The 24,628-nt window shown below is 47.6% G+C and overlaps 1 protein-coding gene across 3 annotated transcripts in view; it reads left to right on the top strand.

Annotated features, from left to right (window-relative positions):
• Nucleotides 1-24,628, top strand: part of wake (ankyrin repeat and fibronectin type III domain containing protein wide awake) — a 423,547-nt gene that overhangs the window by 289,005 nt on the left and 109,914 nt on the right. For all 3 annotated transcript variants that reach the window (XM_077633880.1, XM_077633879.1, XM_077633881.1), the window contains 2 exons: nucleotides 4,620-4,894; nucleotides 11,416-11,520. In XM_077633880.1, coding sequence (XP_077490006.1) covers nucleotides 4,620-4,894; nucleotides 11,416-11,520 — 380 coding nt within the window. The remainder of the gene's footprint in view (nucleotides 1-4,619; nucleotides 4,895-11,415; nucleotides 11,521-24,628) is intronic.

Below are 24,628 nucleotides of genomic sequence, written 5' to 3'. Positions count from 1 at the left end.
GAGATAAGGACACAGGGTTTCAACTTTGCTCGGGGCTTGGATTCAACACCCATCTCCTCTTTACGCAGACCTCCGCTTCGCAGCTAGAGCAGGTTCTTGGCAGGATTGCTTACAACTGGGAGATAACTAGAACCGAATGCAAACATAGCCATGTTTAACGCGAATAACTTTTTTTTTTTACCAGTGAACTTCTTTTACAGACAGCGTCTTTTTTTGGAAGCCTATATTACGCAATGTCTCGGTTCTCGTAGACAACCTCATATTGAGTGCTTTGATATGAGCGTATGTAACTAGGCTATTGAGCTCACTTCACCGACCCAAAAATGTCCTCTCCAGCCTAGCTGGCGAAGCTTCCTCGCGCTATACGAAGAGTTTTCTGGGAAATGATGACAATGTCGTGCGATTTTTCTTCCCATCGAAGACGCAGCAGATTTCGCGCGAAATGTGGCTTTGCGAGAAAGGAGCGTACCCGCAGCGGTGGCGCAGTGGTTAGAGCGCTCGATTACTGATCCGGAGTGCCCGGGTTCGAACCCGACCGCGGCGGCTGCGTTTTGATGGAGGAAAAACGCTAAGGCGCCCGTGTGCTGTGCGATGTCAGTGCACGTTAAAGATCCCCAGGTGGTTGGAATTATCCCGGAGCCCTCCACTACGGTACCTATTTCTTTCTTCTTTCACTCCCTCCTTTATCCATTCCCTTACGGCGCGGTTCAGGTGTCCAACGATATATGAGACAGATACTGCGCCCTTTCCTTTCACCAAAAAAACAATTATTATTATCATTAAAGGAGCGTATGAGATGGCCTGCTGTTTCAGCTCGTGCTAGATTAACGGGTAGCATATATGCTACCGCGTTTTTCAAGAATATAATAATAATTGGTTTTTGGGGAAGGAAACGGGGCAGTATCTGTCTCATAGATCGTTGAACACCTTAACCGCGCCGTAAGGGAAGGGATAAAGGATGGAGTGAAAGAAGACAGAAAGAAAGAGGTGCCGTAATGGAGGGCTCCGGAATAGTTTCGACCACCTGCGTCAAGAATGAATTACGAGTTTCAGCCGCCGCGGTGGCTGAGTGGTTATGGTGCTCGGCTGCCGGCCCGAAAGACGCGGGTTCGATCCCGGCCGCGGCGGTCGAATTTCGATGGAGGCGAAATTCTAGAGGCCCGTGTGCTGTGCGATGTCAGTGCACGTTAAAGAAACCCAGGTGGTCGAAATTTCCGGAGCCCTTCACTACGGCGTCTCTCATAGCCTGAGTCGCTTTGGGACGTTAAACCCGCATAAACCAAACCAAACCAAATTACGAGTTTCTGCTTCAATTGCTCTCTTTGCATAACACCCTAATTGAAATCTTCTCCTATACTTCGCCTTTGGTGATTTCCCTATGCTCATAGGGCATATCCAGTTTAATTTTCAGTTTACCATCAGGTGGACTTCTAGAAGCCTATGTGGAGCTCATGCTTGATTATAAAGAGGCGAGAATGTTAAAGTATGCGTAAATATACAGCGAGAGCACGGCCCACAGCACGAACTGCAGCCGGTCAGTTTGATCACATTTCACTTTAAAACGGTGATAATAATAATAATAATTGGTTTTTTGGGGAAAGGAAATGGCGCAGTATCTGTCTCATATATCGTTGGACACCTGAACCGCGCCGTAAGGGAAGGGATAAAGGAGGGAGTGAAAGAAGAAAGGAAGAATAGGTGCCGTAGTGGAGGGCTCCGGAATAATTTCGACCACCCGGGGATCTGTAACGTGCACTGACATCGCACAGCACACGGGCGCCTTAGCGTTTTTCCTCCATAAAAACGCAGCCGCCGCGGTCGATTTCGAACCCGGGAACTCCGGATCAGTAGTCGAGCGCCCTAATCACTGAGCCACCGCGGCGGGGCAAAAAACGGTGCTGCCGCTGCCGGGACTGGTCTAGCGTTGCGTGCGGGTAGGGTGCAGGAAGAAGCGGCGCGCGACGAGACATGCCTGATTCACAGCGTTCTGCATCATGGACGACCCTTTTCAATCCTCCTTTCGAGGCACAGTCTAGGGCACGAAGCAAATTAGCCTAGAGTTGCAAGTATAGGCTTATTCACAGTTTAGACCGCGGTGGCTCGAAGTTCATGCTTCTTGGCGACCTCCAGGGCCCAGCACTATATGCGATGTTGTACCTCCAGCTGAGGCCTGAACAACGCACCCTCCGACTGACTGGTTTTAGATTTGGAGGCATAGAATTGGGTACACCACTGTGGCTACCCTCGAACTTTCGCTCCCTAATGAAATTTCCAACCGTACGTTCATTCCTCCCGTCGCCAAAAAATTGGTTGTGGTTTAGCTCTGGTTAACCCTAGTTGAATTGCGGAAGCTTCGTTTCGTCGGCACGTCGTCTACGCAGCGTCTGATTCCGACGCTCTCGGGAACTTAAATCGGTCTCTTCCGCAATTGAAGAGTCACTCCGGCATGGCACGACTTGTTGCCGCATCTTCGTTACGACGCTTCTCGAGTCGTGCGGCGCGCTCTTCTGGCGTATAGTAAGGGAAGACTTCAAGGGAGACGTTTATTCCAGCCCACTGGTAAAGACGTGCTCCCAGCGGACAGCACCAAGCGATGACGATGGGAATGTACAGTGCATGAAAAGCGGATGAAGTCGCAGCCAGAGAGGACGAAAGCGCATAAAGTGCTCACAATATATATATATATATATATATATATATATATATATATATATATATATATACCCCGCGAGGCGACACCTCCTCTCCTTCAACCCCGGCAGAACACATCTGGTGGAGCGAGCGACGACGGTGGCGCCATCTGTTGGAGCGCGGCTGCGGCGTCGCTAGGCAACGCCGGCTCAAGGTCGTTCGTCGGCCACGGCATACGGCTGAAGTGCGACCCCGCGACAAGTCGAGCTGGCTAGCAGGCTGGCGTAGTGTTGCTTTCGCTACAAAACCAAAGTTGACGCGTAGCTGGTGTACCCGGGTTCGAACCCGACCGCGGCGGCAGCGTTTCGATGGAGGCGAAACGCAAAGGCGGCCGTGTGCTGTGCGATGTCAGTGCACGCTAAAGAGCCGCAGGTGGTCGACATTATTCCGGAGCCCTCCACTACGGCAACTCTTTCTTCCTTTCTTCTTTCACTCCCTCCTTTATCCCTTTTCTTACGGCGCGGTTCAGGTGTCCAACGATATATGAGACAGATACTGCGCCTTTTCCATTCCCCCAAAACCAATTTGGGAGTCATAAATTTGGGCAGTCATAAATACACATATTTCAATGCGATGGCCATTTAGGTAGTCGTCTTGTAAGAACCACTACGTTTTTCGTTAACGGAGTTCCCTGATTGGTCGAGATGGTCGCGATGTCATCATCACTGCCTAATCTGAAACTTTGAGGGCTAGCCTGTTTGAGTGCAACCTTCCATTCGGTTAACATATGGTGTTAGACTAACCCGACTTACTCTTACACCTCAATCCACCCACTAATCCACCTTAAATTATTTTCAGGGATGGCCCTAGAAAATTTGGGGGGGGGGGCTTTCGAATATGTTTGAGGTTGGTCAACTTCCAAATGCTGTGGCATTTTCTTCTTTAAAATTGTGGTTATACCTTACAAAAATTTCTTTACACAGCCTATAAACTGTAGACAAACCTTAGAGAATATTCTATAGGCAATACAAATCCTATATAGAGCCTATAGAAAAGTAGTAAAAGTGGTTAGTTAGAATAATAAAAAGGAAGGATAAGATTTTTGATAGCCCCGGCATCTGCCATCGATACTGATGCACCTGAGCGGGGGCAGCGCAAATAAAAGATAGCAGGCAGAGTGGAGAGATGAAATTAAAGAGGTGAGGGGACAGGAAGAGAGGATAGGGGGAGAGTTAGTATACACAAAAACTATTTACACATTAAGAAATATGTACAGGTTGCGCGCGTGATTAGTTATAAGACAATCTCTAGATTTGTGGGCATGCACTTTGGCGTGACCTTTGTCTATGGACAGTCTATAAACTATGAATAGACAATTAGAAATATCTATAGAAAGGCAATAGAGTCTATAATAACTCTATAGACTCTCTATAGACTCTTTTTTGTAGTGACAGTTACATTACGGTAAAATAAGATAGGATAAACATTACTGCTCTAGCTTCTATACACTTCAGAATGCAGAGGTCGTCTTTATCTTGCGATGTCTTCGCCCTCTTCAGCGAGTGGAGCCCCTATTCCAGGGCCCCATTGGATCTGGCAGCTTTCACAGCATGTTGTACCAGCCTCTGTTGGAAGGCTGGATTGTATGTAGCATATCGAGCCTTCAGCGCGGCGGCGCCGCCACGCTGTCACGTAATTGGTCCCGTGGTGCGGAGCAGTTGCCGGCGCCGTGGCTCTTCACGTGGTTCACGTGGTTCGTCACGTGGTTGGGCACGTGATCAGCTATGTGGTGCGAAGCAGCTGCTGCTGCCGGCGGCTGCACTCGGCCAGCTGTAGCTATCGCGTCACTCCAGGTTTAACCAGAGCTAACCCGCCGCCAATTTTTTTGTAAGGAATGATGTCCCGAAGTTTTTGTATGTGTATTATCTTCTTACTATTCATACTTTTCCTTGTTATTAATCGCGTATGTCTCTCCTCCTCCCCTGCAGCCAAGTGTCCGAGCGCGTGTCCTCCTCGTCCTCGGCGGCTGCCGCGGGAGGCTCGTGCCTGGCCCAGGGCCTGCTGCTGGGCGGCGCGTCCGCCACCTCGGGCTCTCGGCGCAAGCCCGCCCCTCTGCTGCGCGCGCGCACCCTGCCGGCCATCGTGACGCCCAGCCTGTGCATCATCCAGGCTCAGCTGGACGCCGGCACCGCGCAGCCGGCAGCCATGACCCAGCAGCACCGGCAGAGGCACGCCAAGAAGAAGCAGACCGACTCCCGGAGAGGTCTGTACATAGACTTTTACAAAAGAACCGACAACTGAGCTAGTTGGTGCATCTTTAAGCCGTGGTAAAAACAGCGCAGCGACGACAGACAGAGAAGACAGAAGAAGACGGACAAGCGCTGACTAACAACTAAAGTTTATTGGAAAAAACACAGGTATTAATACACTCCTAAAACAACCAGGGAACACGCCCCTCTTAACATCCTTCTAATCGTGCGAATCTAGATACTTAATCTCACATTCGTGAAGAAGCACTGACGGTGTGCTGACGCATGCATCACCAATCGCGTGGATGCGATACGCCTCACACAGTTCCCTTGTCAATTTATCCCTGTGCCTGCAAACAACTTTTGTCTCATGGAAAAGAGGGTTGCACATTTTTTTGTCGGGGGAACCTGGGATATTATTCAGGGGGCAATCTCTAAAATGTAATGCAAGGTTGGACGATGGGGGGCCATTCTCTGTGTCTGTCGTCGCTGCGCTGTTTTTACCACGGCTTAAAGACCTTTACAACGAGCGTTTTCTGGGCGCCGCCATATTGCTAGCTCGATTGCGATGTACCCCCTTTACCAAAAGTAACCGGGCTGCCCGGTTTGCTTCTCAGTTGTATAGCTGAACGGTTATCGCATCCGTCACAGTATAGATCACTGTGTGGTAAGGAGAACCGTTTTCCTAACATTCCAACACCTTGTTTTCTCTTTAGGGAAGGCGTAAGGGCTCCACTATGTGAGGGAGAAGCAAACCATGCAGCCTGGTTACTTTTAGCAAAGACTACCTTTTACCAAAAGTAACCGAGCAGCAGGCTGTAACCGATAGCGTACACAGCTCGTTCGGTCAAAAACCGTCGGCGTAGTAGTAGTCGGCACCGCAGGAAATAATCGGGGGCTGCGTAAAGAAAAATCGTATCATCGTAATTTGTGGTTCTAGTGATTTTTAATTGATTGGTGTGAGATAGGCGATGAGGAGTTATTGAAATCGTTGTAATTAACTGATTATTTAGAGAAATAAAAAATTGCTCAGAATGAAAAAGTAATGCTTGATGATGCTAATTAAGAAAATGTAGAGTGTGTAGTTGATTAATTGAAACAATTGAGAAAACAATAATGGGTTCAAATGTGTCAAACTGCTCAGGATGGAAAGGCTAACCCACTATATATACGCTATCGCGTCATGCCCTTAAGAAGGAGGTAAAGTGCCCTCTCCAAGTTTTTGCTTCTCAACCGTGTAGCGGAGCCTTTGCGGTACTCCCTAAAGATCTACCGGAAGATGTCAAAGCGTGAGGACAAGGATTCACCTTTACTCAGATTCAGAGCTTGAGGGCTGCCTTAAGTGGTTACCTACGCGGCACCTTTGCCCGATTACTTTCGGCAAAGGTGGCACAACTGGTGCAAACGCCGTACAACGAAGCGGTGGTGTGAGGACTTTGTGCCTGTTCGCAGTAATCCAAAGCGTAGGCGTTTTGAAGCCTACCTGTTCCTGATAAAAAGGTCAGGATTCTGAAGTTTATTTTCTTGAAATACATGAAACGTATATTTATACACTGATTTTTCATACAGAAAGAGGTTCCAGACCAATATGCTGCAATGCGACCTCTTATAATAAAATGATTAAACTAATGTCAGTTAGCAACAGCAACCGCGATAGCAGTGGACTTCAATAATTCTGTTTGGCCTAGTTGGTGCATGGTGATACAGATGAACGATGTGCGCAAAACATTCGACGAACCACCGCCAGTCCTTGTGTTTCTCCCGTATTGTGGTTCGTCGAATGTTTCGCGCACAACGTTCATCTGTATCGACAGCAGTGAGTTTAGGCATGTGAGGTAAATGTTATGACGTAGTTGATAAATAAATGCATATTAAACATAGCAGCTACAACTGATAGGGGAAGCACGGCGCATGAAGTAAACAAACAAAAAACGCCACAAACATACCTTAGTAGCAGTTAGAATAAACGTACTAAGTTGGCGTTTAAATGGCGACGAAGGTGGAGCTATCTTAATATTACAGGATAATGAATTACATACTTTCATTATTGAAAATGCAACTGTTAGTACTCAAAGGTTGTATATATATATATATATATATATATATATATATATATATATATATATATATATATATATATATATATATATATATATATATATATATATATATATATACCAAAAGTGATTTCTGGCAGCTGATTTGGTCAATATAATATAAAATCACCAAAAATTGAAGAAACATAACAGGATTTAATTCACGACGTTTCGGCTGGTCCTCCAGCCGAAACGTCGTGAATTAAATCCTGTTATGTTTCTTCAATTTTTGGTGATTTTATATTATATATATATATATATATATATATATATATATATATATATATATATATATATATATATATATATATATATATATATATATATATATAATTAAAAGCTCACCATTATGCGTCACTCTTGGTCGATCCCCGTGGGCCTGTTTACAATTGCTGGCTGGTGCAAAGTGCGACTGCAGCGCAATTAACGGCAGCAGTATACCGCTTGCGTGTCTACACTTGTCATGCATGCACTTAAACTCATAGGTGCTATGACATAGCTTTAATAAGGGCGTTCCCGCGGTATGCACATACAGCATTTATACGCTGTAGCAACGCTGTAGTTATATAGCAGTAGGCGCCTTCTCGAACAGGTCTCAATTGCTGCAATGCCCACTGGTTTGATCCTCATCCTTTTTTGCGCAGTTATGCATTTCCCTGTCATTTCTGTGAAATTAGTCGTCTCGCTGTATTGCCCACAATTTGTAAATAAACTCGCGGTTGACCGAGCCGCTCGCATCTCCGTTAAATGTCGGTCGTGCACTGTGCAGTGATCGCCCGTTAAAGTGTAGCGGCAGAAAAGCCACAACTCCTCCGTCACTGTCGGTGCCTCTCTGTCAGTTGGCTTTGTAACATTGGTCATCCCTGGGGGGAACCAACGCTTATACGGCTCTGCTTCGCGCTATAGGCTCTATATTGAAAGGCTTGATATTTTTCCCAGCATAGCCTGTAGGTTTAAAACAAGGACGGCCCGTTCACAGATTGCACCGAAGTTCCAGAGCAAAGGACAGCATGGAAGGTAGATGTCGTTTTAAACTGATACAGGCGACACGGAACATGCACAGAACGGCATCCACGATGCTTCCACTATGAAGCAACAACTACACTCGAACCATGAATACTCCCATACGGGAGTAAAAAGAGAGTAAGTTGTTCCTATCACCCCCTTTTACAAAATGGAGTGCGCTAGAGAGCAGCTTATACTCCTTTTTTATTCGTAGTGCACAAGAGGGAATTCTCCCTTCGCTGGACTGTCCGCTTCTGCTATGGCCAGTCGGCGACACTCTGGATACAAAAATTTTACGTAAAGGTCAGAAAAGGTTAAATGTCACAAAAGGTCGTGATGACCTTAACTTTAGGCCAGCGCTTCTCAGGCGGTGCTGCCAGGGCACAATAAGCCACGTAGAAGGTAGGCGAGGTGGAAACGCACTCACTCTCCTCTACTGCGCAATCACCCGTACGCTTCGTATCAAGACGATGGTTTTTAGCGAACCATCGGAGCTCAGGATTTAGCCACTCCAAAGGAGAACAGCCGCTCAGCCACGTCTTCAAAGCGGGCTCAAAGAACACCGAAACACAGGCGCATTGTTCCCGCCGGTTCTGAGAGGCAGAGAGCGTGTGTGTACAGAGTCCCATTTCTGGCGAAAAAAAAAAAAGAGCCAGGTTCAAAAACACCGTCTGTATCTAAGTAAATCGACGCAGTGTGGCGCAATCTTGGAGAGTCTGTCTATATTGAGTACTGCGTTGGCGTCATCGTTTCACAACTTCACAGCAGAGATCGAGCAGTTACTTTGCGACGTGGACGGCCTCCCCCCCCCCCCCCTTTTTTTTTTTCTTTCTTTCGAACGTTTCCGGTATCGAATCCGCTCAGGTTCGGTGGAATTCGTGCCCCGGTTACGCGAAGAGTCGCCTTTGTCGCCTAATCCTTAGTGTCTCTTTTAGCCGTGGGGCGAGTTTCGAAGAGCGGCGTTTCAAGCGTCGCTGCTGTAGAGCACCGCGGCGGGGTTCAAAATGATTGGAAAGGAGGTGAGAAAAAACGTGAACTCATTTTCACGTACCGTTGGGCTCGAGTGCCGGATTACGAGCTTCTTTCCCGTGCCTTTTTTTTTTCTTTTACTCTTAATCACGGCTACGCGACGTTTGACCCCGACGGAGATGAGATACTCAAGTTTTGCTGTGACGGCGCCCCGGGGAAGATTTTCGGTTCAAGAGTAGAGTGCGGAGTAGTTATAGGCGGCCGGAAGTGGCCGGCAATGAGTGTGAGGCTGAAGCCTACCCCCCTGAGTGTTTATGGCGAAATTTTGCTTTTCGGTTCTTTTCATTTTTCCCTGCTTCGATCGATAAACCTTTTGAGATAGGAGGATTTTCGCCTTACTGGACTCTCGTTTGGACTGTTAACAGAGAACCGTGAAGGATTTTTGAAGCGACTGAGGTCGTCTCTCGTGGCCGGGCAATAAAGTTTTAAAATTAACCTGTACAGATAGATGCGTTCGTCAGGTTGTAGCAGAAAATTACGCCGACAAAAATAAAGCTTCAGTATGTCTGATAGAGCTGCAAGATAAATATTTTTCGTACGAAGCACACTTCATTCTTGCTCCGTGTGTGCACAACAGTGAGTGGTGGACGGATGGATCCATCGATCGATTGACTGATTAATTGATGGATCGAGAGATCGATAAATCGATTGATTAACTTATTAATTGATGGATCGAGAGATCGATCAATCGGTCGATTGACTGATTAATTGATGGATCGAGAGATCTATCACTTGATTGATTAACTGATTAATTGATAGATTGAGAGATCGATAAATAGATTGATTGACTGATTAATTGGTGGATCGAGGGATAGATCAATCGATTGACTGACTGATTAATATATGAATAGATGAATATATCAATCGATTGATTGAATGATTAATTGATGGATCGAGGGACAAATCAATCAATTGATTGATTGATTAATTGATGTATCGTGGGATCAATCAATCGATTGATTGACTGATTAATCGATGGATTGCGGGATCGATCAATCGATTGATTGACTGGTCAATTTGGGTTCGAGGGATCGACCGATCGATTGATTGACTGATTAATTGATTGATCGATCAATCGATTGATTGACTGATTAACTGATGGATCGGGAGATCGACCGATATGACAGGAAAGCAGCACTGCAACTATTGGGCACCCTGTGCAGCGAACCGCTCTCCATTTATTTCGACCCATTTTACCTTCGTCGAAATAAAGATCGAAAATCTCAACTTAGCCTCACACTCTTGACCTCGGCGCCCGAACACCTTAGCCACTGGATCCCCTCGGCGGCGCTCGCTAATGTATGATTGCAGTTATCCGGAAAGAGTATTGCTCATGTTTTGAATGTAGCATGCTAGCGTAGCGTGCCTTTAAATTTAGTCCAGGATAGACTGTTCTACGACCGTTAGTAGCTACAGGCGTTGGAAAAAAATGAAAGTTGGTTTTTGGGGAAAGGAAATGGCGCAGTATCTGGCTCATATATGGGCGGACACCTGAACCGCGCCGTAAGGGAAGGGATAAAGGAGGGAGTGAAAGAAGAAAGGAAGAAAGAGGTGTCGTAGTGGAGGGCTCCGGAATAATTTCGACCACCTGGGGATCTGCAACGTGCACTGACATCGCACTGCACACGAGTGCCTTAGCGTTTCGCTTCCATCGAAGCGCAGCCGCCGCGGTCGGGTTCGAACCCGGGAACTTTGATTTAAAACTGTCCCCGCTTTACCCGACAGTCAGACCGACGGCTCTCTGCGCTGAGTATTCCCCTTGTATAGCTGACGTGCGCGTGCGCCTCCAGTTCCGCTGGCTCCCAGGTGTGGTTCGCACCAACCCGACGCATCGAATACCGGACTGACGTTTAACAGGCGGTATAGCTAAGGCGTCTGGCTGGCAAATACGACGGCGCAGATTCTGTCTATGCCTAGGCTGCCCCATTCTGAATGGTGCGAAATACAAGAACGCCCTTGCAAAAATTTATTTAAACAGTCTACAGGCTGTCCATAGACTTATGCCTATAAAGTCTGTAGACTCTCTGTCGACAAACCCTAGAGAACAGTCTCTAGGCAGTACAAATCCTATAGACAGTCGGTGACAATCTCTACATATATGACCATACACTTTTAGTAGACTTTTGTCTATTGACCGTCTATACACTATGAATACACAAAAATAAATATTTACAGGAAGGCAATAAAGTCTATAAGAAATCTATAGACTGTCTATGGAGCATTTCTGTAAGGGCGTGGCTGTACTGAAATTTCGGTACAGGTTGAAAGAACCCCAGGCTCTCCAAAACAATGCGCAGCTCTTCACTATACAGCATTCCTCTCAGCCAACATTATAATATTATTGGCTCCTGAAAACCTGTTTGCCATTAACCATTCAACATCATCCGGCGTGTCGCTTCTTGCAGGCTCGCCAGACAAATCGGAGTCGTCACCGCCGCAGTCCCGGCTTCTGACTCGCCGAAGTCCATCGGGCGGCGCCCTCCGGACACGTGGTCAGGATGGCACAAGTAGTAAGTGCGGTGAAGTGCCAGTTCTGCCCTATCACCCGCAACGAGGTTCCTGCTGCAGGGATACTGTCCCGTAGTCTTAAATACCCCTTGCAATATCCTCCCCCATTTTGGAGCGAGAGCTCTACTCCTCGGGGTACAACTTCCGATTTTGATCTACATGAGACAATGACCTTCAATGCCTCACAAAGTCAAACCGAACTTAACTGTGTTGTGGTATAGCTCAAGCTATGGTAGTATGTTCACGTGATCGTATGACTATGGCCATTGGACCTGACCATGACCTTTGACCGTTGCATTTGGTGTGTGACAGTGCGCACCACATCGACAATGACCCTCAATGGCTTTCAAGGTCAAATCGAACTTAGCTGTGTAGTGGCATAGCCCAAGCTAAGGTAGTATTACCAGGTGTTCATATGGCTATGACGATTGGGAACCTGACCTTTACGCTTGACTTTCACATTTGATTTGTGACAGTGGGCACCACATCGGCAAAGACCTTCAATGTCTCACAAGGTCAAACCTAACTGAACTGCGTGGCAGTATGACGCATGCTTTAGTAGTATGACCTTGTTATCGCATGACTATATATGACTATTGGGTACCCGGCCTTTACCTTTGACCTTGACATTTGGTTTCAGACAGTGGGTACCACATTGACAATGACCTTCAATGTCTCACAGGGTCAAACCGAACTTAACTGCATGGTGGCGTGGCGCAAGCTGTGGTAATATGACCGCATGATCATATGACTATGACCATTTGGTACCTGACCTCGACTTTGACATTGATTTGAGACAGTGGAGAGCATTCTTAACAGAGCTTTCGCTCGTATAACAATAGCTTCAAGCCACGTTCAACCCCAGCCATTTTTTTTTCGTCCGCTTGCCTTATGTGGCACGACTCACTACACGAAGAGGTCGAATTGGGGCCGTTCAAATCATCAGTATTGAAAAGGGGGCCAGTCGGCGCCACATGTTTCTGAATATAGAACAACCATAAAAGTCAATAACAAAAGTCCAGGCGCTGTCATCTATCTGTTGATGAATATCTGAGTGCTGTTTCTACCTTTCCAAACCCAGGATCTGTCGTAATTTACGTAATATTGAAAGCGATTAATGGACTCTTTCGACTAAATAGGATGCGATGCCAACTCTAAACGGATAGAAATAGAACCTTGTGCGAGTGCATTCGCTTCGAAATCTCCGAAGCATGGTCATGAGTATATGGCCTGGAGCTCATATAGCCAGCCCATTTACAGTGTGCTTTATGCCTGATTGGATGCGCTTTCCTTCCACTTGAAAGCCGTTTTATAAAAGTAGTAGTAGTGATTTATTAAAATAATAATAAAGAAAAAGGCTGTTTGTGTTTCCTGTGTACAGGAAGCAGTTTGTGACTCCATTTCTGAAATCATGCCAGAAAGAAACAAAACTGAGCAAGGCGCCAAAAGTGAAACTGAAACTTTCTTTTTTCATGATAAGAGACTAATTGAAGCAATATGTCTGCGAGAAAATATTTACACTCTTGGAGAACAAAAAACTGGCCTGTCGTTAGTAAACGTGGGTGGTGAAGTGAAAGGCGTAAAAAAACGTCAGGATTTCAGCCTGTGGCCATTGGCGTTGCTGAAGAAAGCTTGATGTGCCAAAACCGGCTGACTTGGCTGGTACTGAGTTCAAGTAGGAGCTGTCTGGATCCGCGTAGATGACTTATTCGGCACTGGCTGTGTGCGGGCTGCGAAGTTGACAGGAACGCTATGAAAGTCTGTGAAACGAAAATCTGTAAAATTATACGTTACTTTAGCGACGAGTGCTTCTGGGCGGTTAACTATCTCTCGAACTCTGTTCACAAAGTCGCTTCGCTCAGTTTATCACACGTTTTAAGTGACCGCGAAACATCGGCCCTGACCCATCGACAGCAGCGACAAGCATCGCAGGCCGCCCTAATCGAAGCTAAATTCAAACTTTGACATCGAAGTTTAAAAGGAAATAGGGAGTAAAAAGCAAGAGAAGACGACTTGGAGAGCGACCGCGAGCAATGGCTCAAAGTGACTCGACTCAAATCGATTCGACTTAAAGCAATTCGACTCGAAGCGTCCGCTGCGGTGGAGGCGCGGCCCGTAGGGACGATGCTCTTTCGCAGGCGCTCCCTTTTTCCCGCGAAAGTGTCACGCAACTCCCTAAGCGAGCGCGAAGAGGCGGAGGAGCGAGGCAAAGGAAGAAGCACATTACGGTACCAGATTGTGTCTACACAAGCGCGGTAAAAGAGCAGGGAAGGAGGGATCGAGCGCCAGGAGATGTAAGGGAAAAGGAGAGGAAAGGGCATGGTCAGAGGGAAGCGAAGCCCACTTCTTCCCTCCTCTTCCCTGTTTAGGGAAGCGAAGGGCCAGCGGCGCCAGGGGAGAGTCCGAAACCGCCGGAGACGCCGACGAAGTCCTCCGATATTGGCGCCGTAAATTTCTATTACGACCCCAAGTTCGATGGAGGGGACATCGCCTTTTCCCCTCGCACGCTCGTATCCGGGCGTGTGTCTTACCTCCGACGACAATGCTCGGTTTTATGTACTTCCTTTTTTTCCTTCTCTTCCCGTCTTGCTGGGTTTCCTGCCAGGTCTTGTGGCGCAGCGGGATTGACCGTGTACGATGTCTACGGGAGAGAAGGGATCTACGAGTGAGCAAGGCTGCGAATTGCGACGGCTGCAATAATCTTGCCTTTGCGGATGTCTGTGTGTAGCCGATGCCTCGGACACGTCTCCTGCTGCTTTTCGCTTTCCCTCTCTCTCTCTCTGTCTCCGCTTGTGCCTGTGTGTGTGTGTATGTGTGTGTGTGTGTGTGTGTGCGTGTGTGCGTGCGTGCGTGTGTGTGTGCGTGCGTGCGTGCGTGTGCGCGCGCGTGTGTGTGTGTGTGTGTGTGTGTGTGCGTGCGTGCGTGCGTGCGTGATTTGGCTGTACGCAGCTAAGTTAAATGTTGTGAATACAGTTGGTCTGAAGGGGAGGGCGTTTTTTTTTAGCTGGAGTCACGTGCTCAGGTACAAACCCATGCGTCTGTCTTAAAGGTCTTCCTCTACGACTGAGCAGAGAAAGGTAGCATAATGAGGGGCTCTTTATGACATATGAAAGAAGCCAACAGTCACTAAAACCATGTAAACATATATGGTTACATATATGTAAACATATATGCAGCACAGATGATCGGCCCGGTATTGAAAATAGATGGCTTCACGTTGGGCTTTTGTAGGACCGTCCTTTACCAATATATTGCCAATATTGGGCCGATTAGTTGTGCTCCCAGCAAGAAATTTTGGGCAAAAGCATTTTTGAGCGGGAACAGTTTTTAAACCCAATTTTTTCGTATCATGTAAGATTTCACTACAACATTTATTATATTGCAATCTCCCGTCGGATTTTTGATGTCATCAAAAGCGTTCCAAATTTGTTTTCTATGGCAGTCTTAACTGTTCGATGTGATCGATCGAAACACTTTAAAAGAAAGATTTTGCTAATATTGGAAGAATGGTTCATTACCTTCAGTATTTTTATACTATCGTCTTATTGTTTTTCAATATTCAGATTTTTTGTCCAAGATTATTGGACAAGGGATAGGGGAATGTTTCTATTCTTTTTTTTTAATTTGTGGCCTTGATCAATGGGAAATTAATAGTGTATTAATGTAATAGCGGAAGGACAATTTGTTAGAAATAAGGAAAAACAACCACATGCCCCCAGTAGGATCCGAACCCACGTCCTCCGAATTTTGCTCATGGTGCTCTACCGTCGAGCACCGTGTGTTAGCACTACATTAATGGCTAACGGGCCACAACAACCCGAGTGCCCTCTATCGATCCTCCCACACAACATTTTCATTGAGGAGCAAGTGGGCACGGTTATTTCAGCCCACGACCTACGACGCCGACGCTGTAGCAGCTCCCATGTGCCAATAATGCGGTGGAACGGCACACAGCTGCGGTTTCTCATTCGATAGCACAGGAGCCTCACCGGCGCAAAAAGTTGGCGTTGTCCAGAAAAAATTCTGATTCGTTGGCAGGAATGACGCCATCGGAACGAACAAATCTCATTGGCTGGATAAACGTGATGTCACCAACTCGACTGCGACGTCCCCAGACCAGGTTCGTCTGTGTGAAGCCTTCACGTTCCAACCGTAGTGGTGCGCGGGGAGACCTCGGGAAAAGCAACCTGCGTCTTACAAGCCCCACCAGTCACTTCCGGCAAAATCATCAACAGCTTCGAATGATATTGCATTGACAAGACGTAATGGAATTAGGTATCTGTGTTTATTTTTTTATAGTGATCGAGAAAAGCAGTGGAGCTGAATTCTTTCCTGCTGTTTTGTCGCGCAGTTCATGCTTACAACGCTTATCGAAGTGGCGCTTCAAGCGATTTATTTATGTATTTATTTATTTACGATACCGCTAAGTGCCCTCAAGCATAAAAATACGCCACAGGCACTTGAAATAAAACAACTTATGCACGTAATAACAAAGTATGAAATAAATCTATTAAAGTACACAAACAAAACAACAAACAACTCAAAATAAAATACTCACTCTAATGCACGGAATACAACAAAAATACAAAATTTGTTTGTCCGTGGTTTGGTTTAACGAATACTAAAAGAATTGTAAGTTAACCACAAGATCTATGCGTGATGGCAGGTTGTCCCAGTCTATTATTGTGGTGCGAGGAATGAGTGATTTCGCGTGATATATACAAGAACAGTTTTCAGTCGGAGTGTTGGCCGCACGCAGGCAGCAGGACCTCATTCACCATCTTCCGTATATACACTGAGATTCGCTGTCGCGGCAACGTTCTCCCCCGGAGGGCGCCCTGGGCAGAGAAACTGCTCGGCCAGACCTAATGGTCCGGTCCGCTGGGTCATATATAATACACGTGCTTGGCCAGCGCCACTACGACCTATTGATTTGAGAGCCGCTTCCTGGCGACTGTCTGAGGAGCCGGTTGGGAAGGGAGCAGAGATGGAGCGGCGTATTTCCCCATGCACAGCGACAACACTGTGCTTGATCGTTCGTGAAACTCTTTCGAGTAGCGGAGATTTTTGTGCCATGATCGACTGACCTCATTTATAAAGGGGACATGAATGGGGAGAGCTGTCTTGGTGCCCTAACGTTTGCCATTCAGTCAACTACGCTTGAGTAGAGGAACGGCTTACGCCGTAGATTATCGAGGTCTGACATAAGGTGCTCCTCATCCGCAACGCTGGTTAGAAAACGCGTTGATTAATTATCCGAAGGCTGTGAGTGCATAACATTCAGCGCAAGGCACTGTAAAAGAACACGGAAGGGAAGGTTAGGTTTGGTTTGTTGGTTAGCTGTTTGCTCGCTTGGTTACAACGTGCCCAATAGTGGCTCACACCGGGCGTGAGCGTCGTCGTCGGCGTAACACATCACGTGACCGCTCGCAGATGACGTGGATACGGACCGATTGCATCACTCATACAGATCTCTTCATTGGTTCTCAGGAGAATGACGTCATCACTAACATGACCTGTTCAACACTTCTGATTGGATATCGGAAAAAAATTACGTTCCGCTCAACGCCTGCGTGTGAAACTTCGTAGAAGGCTTTCCTCGCGCCCGCGAAATAAGTACGATTGCTCGTTCGCGGTAGTCATTTTGTCTCTACCCCTTTAATTACTGGTTGTCTGCAACCGAGACGGCACTGTACTGTCGCTGTGCGCCCTGGACGCCCGACTCCCGCCGGCTGCAGGCTAACGCCGGGGTCGTCCCTGCATCTTTCCCGGAGTCAGGCGGCGGCGAATTAAACCCCGGCCTCCCCTTTGGGGAAACAGGCGGTGCGACCGGGGGTAATTTGACGCGTCGTTGCGGACTCAGCTCGGCCGGGTTGCTGCAATCGAAAAGGGAAGCGTGGCTCGATGCGTGGTCTCTCGTCCCGTCTCGGCCACATTGTTTTTTCCTCACGTGTCTGCGGTTGTTACGTTCGGTTATCTAGCTCTCCCTCTCTCTCGCAGGCTTTTCAGATTTTCCTTAATTGTACACTCATTCCCGCTTTTTTTTTCTTCTGGTAGTCTCCGCAAGGCGCAAGCCAAGGTCATTTCTGCAGCTTCCCCGGTTCCCTTAGTTTTTTTTTCTTGTCTTTTGTTTCCTGCAGCAGTTTTGAGGACATCGCGTCTAGCGTCGCCCGCCTCTTCTTTCTTCGTCGCCGCGCGTTCCCTTTTTCCCTCATCGTTCGTGGGTGAAAGGGTAAGGACACACCTTTTGGCGCTTCTCTCCCCCACTCCCGAGACATTGACTTCTCTGGTGTCGTCGTCGGCGTCTGTGGATGGCGTGTATCTAGCGCACTAAGAGCCCTCTCCGGGGACGGTGCGTCCGAACGGCCCCGTCGGGTGAGCGATTAGTCTCGTCAGTTGTACAAAGAGGAGGAGGAGGGTGTTGGGCACTAGAACACACCATGTGCCTGATCGTCGCCTCCCCCCCCCCCCCCCCCCCCCCGCCCTCTTCGGCGTCGTCCCAGCGGAGCCGTCCTTCCGGCAGACCATATCGGCCGTAATGAGGGCCGACGCGTCCTCGATGCCCCTCCACCCCCACAGCGCCACTGACGCCGCCTAGCGTCGCGGCGACGTCCTTCGCGGCTTCGGCCACGCCGAAAGAAGAGCAATGCTCCCGAGGCTAGGCCGCCTGCTTGTGTGCCTCTTTTCGGGCGTAGTTCGACCCGTGAAATCGCCCCCGATACTTCTTCGCAGCTGACGAGCGAAGTGACCATGTACGGACAGACAGACGAGAGCCTCTTGGGGGAATTACGCTCGCGGTTGTGTATCGACAGCGTCTTGGAAGACGTCCTGTGGGAACTCTGCATGTCTCTGATTTCCACACCCGGGGCGGCTGCGCGCGAAGATGATACAGTGGTTAATGGGTGTTGTTTTAGGCGACGGCTGGAGGCGTTAGAGTGGCTGAAGTTGTATATTTCTGGGGTGTAGTGATGTTTCATGCGCCGTGGCGTCTAAGACAATAATAGCGGCAGCTTGACCATATTTTCGAGTATGATTTCATGTCTTTTTTTCGGTTGTTTCTGCTTATCATCTTTGTTGTTTCGGAAATAAATATTTTTATTTCTTTTTATGATTATGCTTGCACTTTTATTGGCTTTGTTGAGCTTATCCGCATTTGTGTTTGCCCTATTATGTATTCTCTATTATGCATTTCTGTTTTACCCCTCATGTAACACCCTCAAACTGAGGGCCGTTGAGGGTATCCTGAATAAAATAAAAAGTGTAATGCGGCGCGTGCGTTGAAAAGTTGAAAAGAAATCGCTCATTTGGAATAAAGGTACGTTTTGTATTGACCACTCAGTATAACGAGTGTTAGCAAAACGCTCGCGGGTCGGCAGTGTCTTAGAAAAACTTAATCACTTGTTCCCATTAAATCAGTATTTCATCGCCGAGCAAACACACTCGGTGAAATGGTTTATTTTGCCGATCTAACTACGCCGTTCGGACTCAGGAGATGAACGTGAATACAGCCGATGTAAAATTCAACTTGCATGTAAAATTGAACGTGCCTCTTCCACAATGCTAGCGTATGTATTTCTTGAGCCAGGTATACGACTGCATAGCGTGGAGACAGGGCAATAATTTTGTTTACAGCGTCAGGCCTGCGATATCTCGTAATCCCCGTTACCCACCTTATGCTAATGACGTCACCTCAGGCAAGGTCACATGACCTACTGTCATTAATCATGGAATTCACGGGTGAGGTGGCCCACTGGTAATTGTCACGCGCCCCACTTATAGTCATTGTTTCGTTGTTACAGTTAAATGAACGAGCAACTGCACTCTCGAACATTTTCTCTTGTCACATTCTTACTTCCACATCCTTCTCATTATGAGAACGCCCCTTCAATCTGTTTCAAAAGTGAAAGCTTTTACTACTGCCCCCCGTAGCTTCTTCGCCGCGTGCAATTGTTTGACCTTGAACCGAGAAGAAGCCACGTGACAGCTATGACGTCACTCCGCCGCCACTGAATAATAATAATAATAATAATTGGTTTTTGGGGAAAGGAAATGGCGCAGTATCTGTCTCATATATCTTTGGACACCTGAACCGCGCCGTAAGGGAAGGGATAAGGAAGGGAGTGAAAGAAGAAAGGAAGAAGGAGGTGCCGTAGTGGAGGGCTCCGGAATAATTTCGACCACCTGGGGATCTTTAACGTGCACTGACATCGCACAGCACACGGGCGCCTTAGCGTTTTTCCTCCATAAAAACGCAGCCGCCGCGGTCGGGTTCGAACCCGGGAACTTCGGTTCAGTAGTCAGAGCGCTCGCTTCTCCCTACTCACGTGACAACCATGACGTCACCCAACCGCAGCTACGCCGGAGCCGTGCGCTCGCTCTGTCTAGGTAGCCTCCGCTGCCTCTCATCCGGTACGTGCCAACGGATTGCAACAGCTCTCGACACTTTAACGGCAGGAGTCGGCATAGGTGATCCAGGCGGGACGCCTCGTGAACTCTCCGCGTCTCAGAGGTTGCGAAGACGACAGGCCGAATCCGATAATCCAGTGGACGTAGCTCTGCGAGAGGCTGCCGCACAGAGATGAAGAGAGTGGCCCAGGCGAGAGCTTTAAAGTTAAGCCTAGTTAAACCTTGGCTAAACGTCAGTCGTCACCAGCAAACAACAACCAAGTCCAGCCAAGCTTTGCGAGGCTTAACTTCAAAACTTTTGCTTTGGCTACTTAGGTTTAGCTGGATTAAACCTTTGCCTAAATTCTTTTTGGCTTTGTTTGGCCTTTTGCGCGCACAGAAGGTGTCTAATGTGCAATATCGTTTCCGGGCCATTTAAGCGCGCTTGGCTTCATGGCCCACGCACGAGCAAGCAGAGAGGGCGCGTTCCACGAAGGCAGCGCGACTGCGGTATAGACAGGGCGCCAGTGACGATGTGAGTGCTCGGGTTTATTGCGGTCTGGGCACCCCCGGCGCCTTTATGTGCACAGCAGGGTGACACGTCCGCGGGGCGCTGGGCGCCAACTGGCGCGTCGTAATGCGTTGTTGGCCAACGCTTAGAGTGCCAATATGGCTCGGGCGCGATGGACCGACGCGGACTCATCACCACAGTTTTATGCTGCCTTTCGGAACCTCGACTCTCTCGAACGTCGTCACGTTTGCACTAGCGTAAAAACTGACTGCCTTTGTTTGTTTTTTCTTCGCTATTGAAATCGCGCACTGAATGGCTGTGCTATCGTGAGAAGCCTAGCGCGAGTCTATTATCATGCTCCGCTTGAGCTAAGGGTCAGACGGTGTAGGACCCGTGCCTTTGATGCTGCTTGTAACGATAATTGGCCTGGCCCGTAATCTGTCAGTGCAAACGGCCGCGAGTCTATTATCACTCTCCGCTTCAGCCAAGTGCCAAAGCGTAAGGCCCGTGCCTTTGATGCTGCATGTAACGCGCCTGGCCCGTCCCGTGTCCCTGAAAGCGCTGATGCTCACTGGTCTATTTTTGCACTTTTTGAAGCGAGATCTTCAATACGCTAGGCAAACCGGACGTCGCGTAGGCAGGAGAATGACCTTGAACGACCTTCAGCCCAACCACGTTAGCCGTGTCTGACCATGTGAGGTACAGTTATGGTGTTGAACCCTTGACTCACGACCTTTAGTTGACCTCTGACCTTTGACATAGGGTGACCTTTGACCTTAAGAACATCCGATGGGGTGATGTGAAGCCACGTGACGACATCCGATGGAAGTGTTGTAAAACCATGTGAAATCACCTCATAGCCACGTGGTCGTGTGGGTATATTTAGAACGGCTGTCGCGAGCGTGTAGCGGAGCTGGCATGGACGAGCCTCAGAGGCTTTGCGAGCGTGCTAAGCCAAGTTAAGCCACTGCCAGATTTTTTTTTTTCAAGGTGATCGATACGGTGACACTCGTTGCGCGTGCGCAGCATTTATGTGGTGGCCATGATACTTGTATTGCTAATCATACCCCCTCTTTGTTTATTGGCGTATGGACGCATGATCATCGCCATCGTCAGCCTGACTACGCCCACTTCAGGGCCAAGGCCTCTCCCATGTCTTTCCAATTAACCCTGTCAAGTGTGGCCGCATATGAGGCCGAGATACGAGGCGTACCGAATTCTTTACTGTTATTGTTCGCTGGATAACGATCGTGTGGAAAAAATACTTGTCGTGAAATATGACCCATGCATAAAATGTGGGGCCTCCTTATCTACATTCTTAAAGAGGAAAATGCGATGGCATTTAGGTTGCCTGCTATGGTTTCTACAGTGAGTCTGTTCTTCCGGCGATTTTCCCGCCAATACTCCGGTTGGAACCCGTTCCCTTGCCCTCATATTGCGTGTACGAGTCATCACCTTATAGAGTGTTCCAGTACTGTTCATTGTGTGGTTACATAGGATTATACTAATCTGACCCGCTAATTCATCTTAATTTTCTGAAGAGGGCATACTTACAAATTTTCGGTGGTCCTTTACAACTTCGGGAGGGTCGGTCAACTTCGAAATTTGGTGGTCTTCATATCTTCAAATTCGGCAGTGGTCTATGATTGGTCCACAGGTGATCACGTGGCTTTGATTACGTAACGACCATTTAAATCGCATTCATGGGGCGCGGGGAGTCCTCACACCCCTACCGGCACAGTGGTGGAGCGGTTAAGAGATGCACCACTGCTCCGGCAGGTGGCTCTCCAAACACGGCCGCGGGTTGGGGCTTCTGAGACCCGGGTTGCTCTTTGCGAGCTCCCGTAAGGCTTATGCGCAGCGCCCCGGTGAGCAGTTGGCAACTGCATTGAATTTGACAGCGATGGGCAGTTTGCGAAATATCCGATGGGCAGCATTTGATGCCGTCATAATGTCACATGTCCTGTCTCGACCAATCAGGGGAGTTTCGTTACAGAGAAGCCAGAAATTTTTTTGTGAGACTACCTAGGTGCTATCGACTTAAAAAATTCTTTAAATTAAATTGAGGACATCACAGTTAGCTATGGAAAGGAAAATTATGAAGCAGGGAAACTGCAGATGCAGTAAGGAAGGAGATGCGAGCTAAATATATGCTAGTTTAAATCAAGAAGAAATGGGGGTGGATGGGGGGCTCGCAACGCGAAGGCAAGGCAACTGATGGTGCTTTAGTCTAGCGGAATGGATTCCAAGAGAAGGCAAGCGTAGCAGGGAGCGGCCTAGTGGGCGGATGAGATTAGGATTAGATTAGGATTAGGAGGGATATAAGAGTGGCTTTTGTCTAGCAGTGGCCGTAGTTAGTCTGTTGATGATGGCCGTCGAACTGCCTCAATTTAGCAATTGTTTCACCCCACTTCCTTGTGAAGATGATCATAATAGTGATTTGTATGGTGCAAGGGCATATGGCGCCAAAGGGGGCCATGGCATAAGGTATTTTCGTTTCCTCAAGGTGGGGTCAAAGACCCATTTCCCAAGCATTTCACCCTGAATAAGCCGAGCGCCAGGCCTCTGAGGAGAAATGTACAGGAACGTAAATTTCTTTCTTTTATTTAATCTTTTGTGCAACGACAGCAAAAGCCACCAAAAAAAACCCCCGTGGATACGAGAGAAAAAAGAAGAAAAATTTTGAGTCAGTTGTCACTTCGCACGTTTCACCAAAAACGCTGATCTCCTGACATATTTATTCACGCCAGTGTATCCCGGAAGTGCCGGAAATAGCTTGAAAAGCAACTACCGCTGTAGAAAACGCCAGTTCGTGTGTACACAGCTTTCCTACAGAGCTTGCCTATATGACGTTCGCCAAAAGTCGCACTTCTAGTAAATAAGGGAAGGGCAGATATTCTGGTCGCTCTGCAGGCTTTCCACCTGACAAAACAATAAAAAAAAATCCACCGGTAAGCCTCCAGAAAACCTTGCTTTGCAATTCTCCCCCCGCCTTCTGCCACACAAGCGCTTTATAGAGTATCTGAATGTATTCAGCAGAGCGCGCATTCGCATACTCGGCGTTCCTCCCCATATTATACGATTCCCCTTTGGGGAAGATGGCGGTCAGAATAGGGCATGTTTACTCGAGCAGGGAAAGCAGCTGAATGTGTTTCTTTCCTCTCCACCTTTTTGAAGAAGTGGCTAACATATTCCCTGTGAGGTGCTCCTAAGGCCCAGATTCCGCTGCGTACGCCTTTTTGTCGGCGTTGGCCTTTCGCGCTCTTCCCCACAACGGATGAAACACTGGTGGACGAACCGCCGTGCCCTTCTGTCCTTTGTTCTTCCTTCATTTCCTTCATTTCCTTCCCCTGCTCTGGCTCACAACGTGTTCACTTCTCTAACGCGGATTGTTTGGTCGTTGCCTTTTGGTGCAAAATATTGCAAAGCGGACTCGCCGCAATGGCTTAGTGGCTTTGGCGTTCGGCTGCTAGTCCCGAGGTCGCGATTGCGATCACAGCCGCGGCGGTCGAATTTAGATGGAGGCGAAATCCAAAAGGTGCCCGCGTGCTTTGCTATGTCAGCGCACGTTGAGGAACCTCAGGAGGTCTAAACTAATCCGGAGTCCTCCACTACGCCGTTCTCTACTGCTCATGTGTCGCTTCAGGTTGTTAAACTCCGTAATTAGCATGATTGACTAAAGCGCTGCTTTGCGAGGTTTAATAATAATAATAATAATAATAATAATAATAATAATAATAATAATAATAATAATAATAATAATAATAATAATAATAATAATAATAATAATAATATTATTATTATTATTATTATTATTATTATTATTATTATTATTATTATTATTATTATTATTATTATTATTATTATTATTATTATTATTATTATTATTATTATTATTATAATTGGTTTTGGGGGAAAGGAAATGGCGCAGTATCTGTCTCATATATCGTTGGGCACCTAAACCGCGCCGTAAGGCACGGGATAAGGGAGGGAGTGAAAGAAGAGGTGCCGTAGTGGTGGGCTCCGGAATAATTTCGACCACCTGGGGATAATAATTGGTCTTTGGGGAAAGTAAATGGCGCAGTATCTGCCTCATATATATTGTTGGACACCTGAACCGCGCCGTAAGGGAAGGGATAAAGGAGGGAGTGAAAGAAGAAAGGAAGAGATAGGTGCCGTAGTGGAGGGCTCCGGGATAATTTCGACCACCTGGG

The sequence above is a fragment of the Amblyomma americanum genome, chromosome 8 (genome assembly GCF_052857255.1).
Source record: "Amblyomma americanum isolate KBUSLIRL-KWMA chromosome 8, ASM5285725v1, whole genome shotgun sequence".
Taxonomy (NCBI): domain Eukaryota; kingdom Metazoa; phylum Arthropoda; class Arachnida; order Ixodida; family Ixodidae; genus Amblyomma; species Amblyomma americanum.
This window is presented reverse-complemented; position numbering and strand designations above follow the sequence as displayed.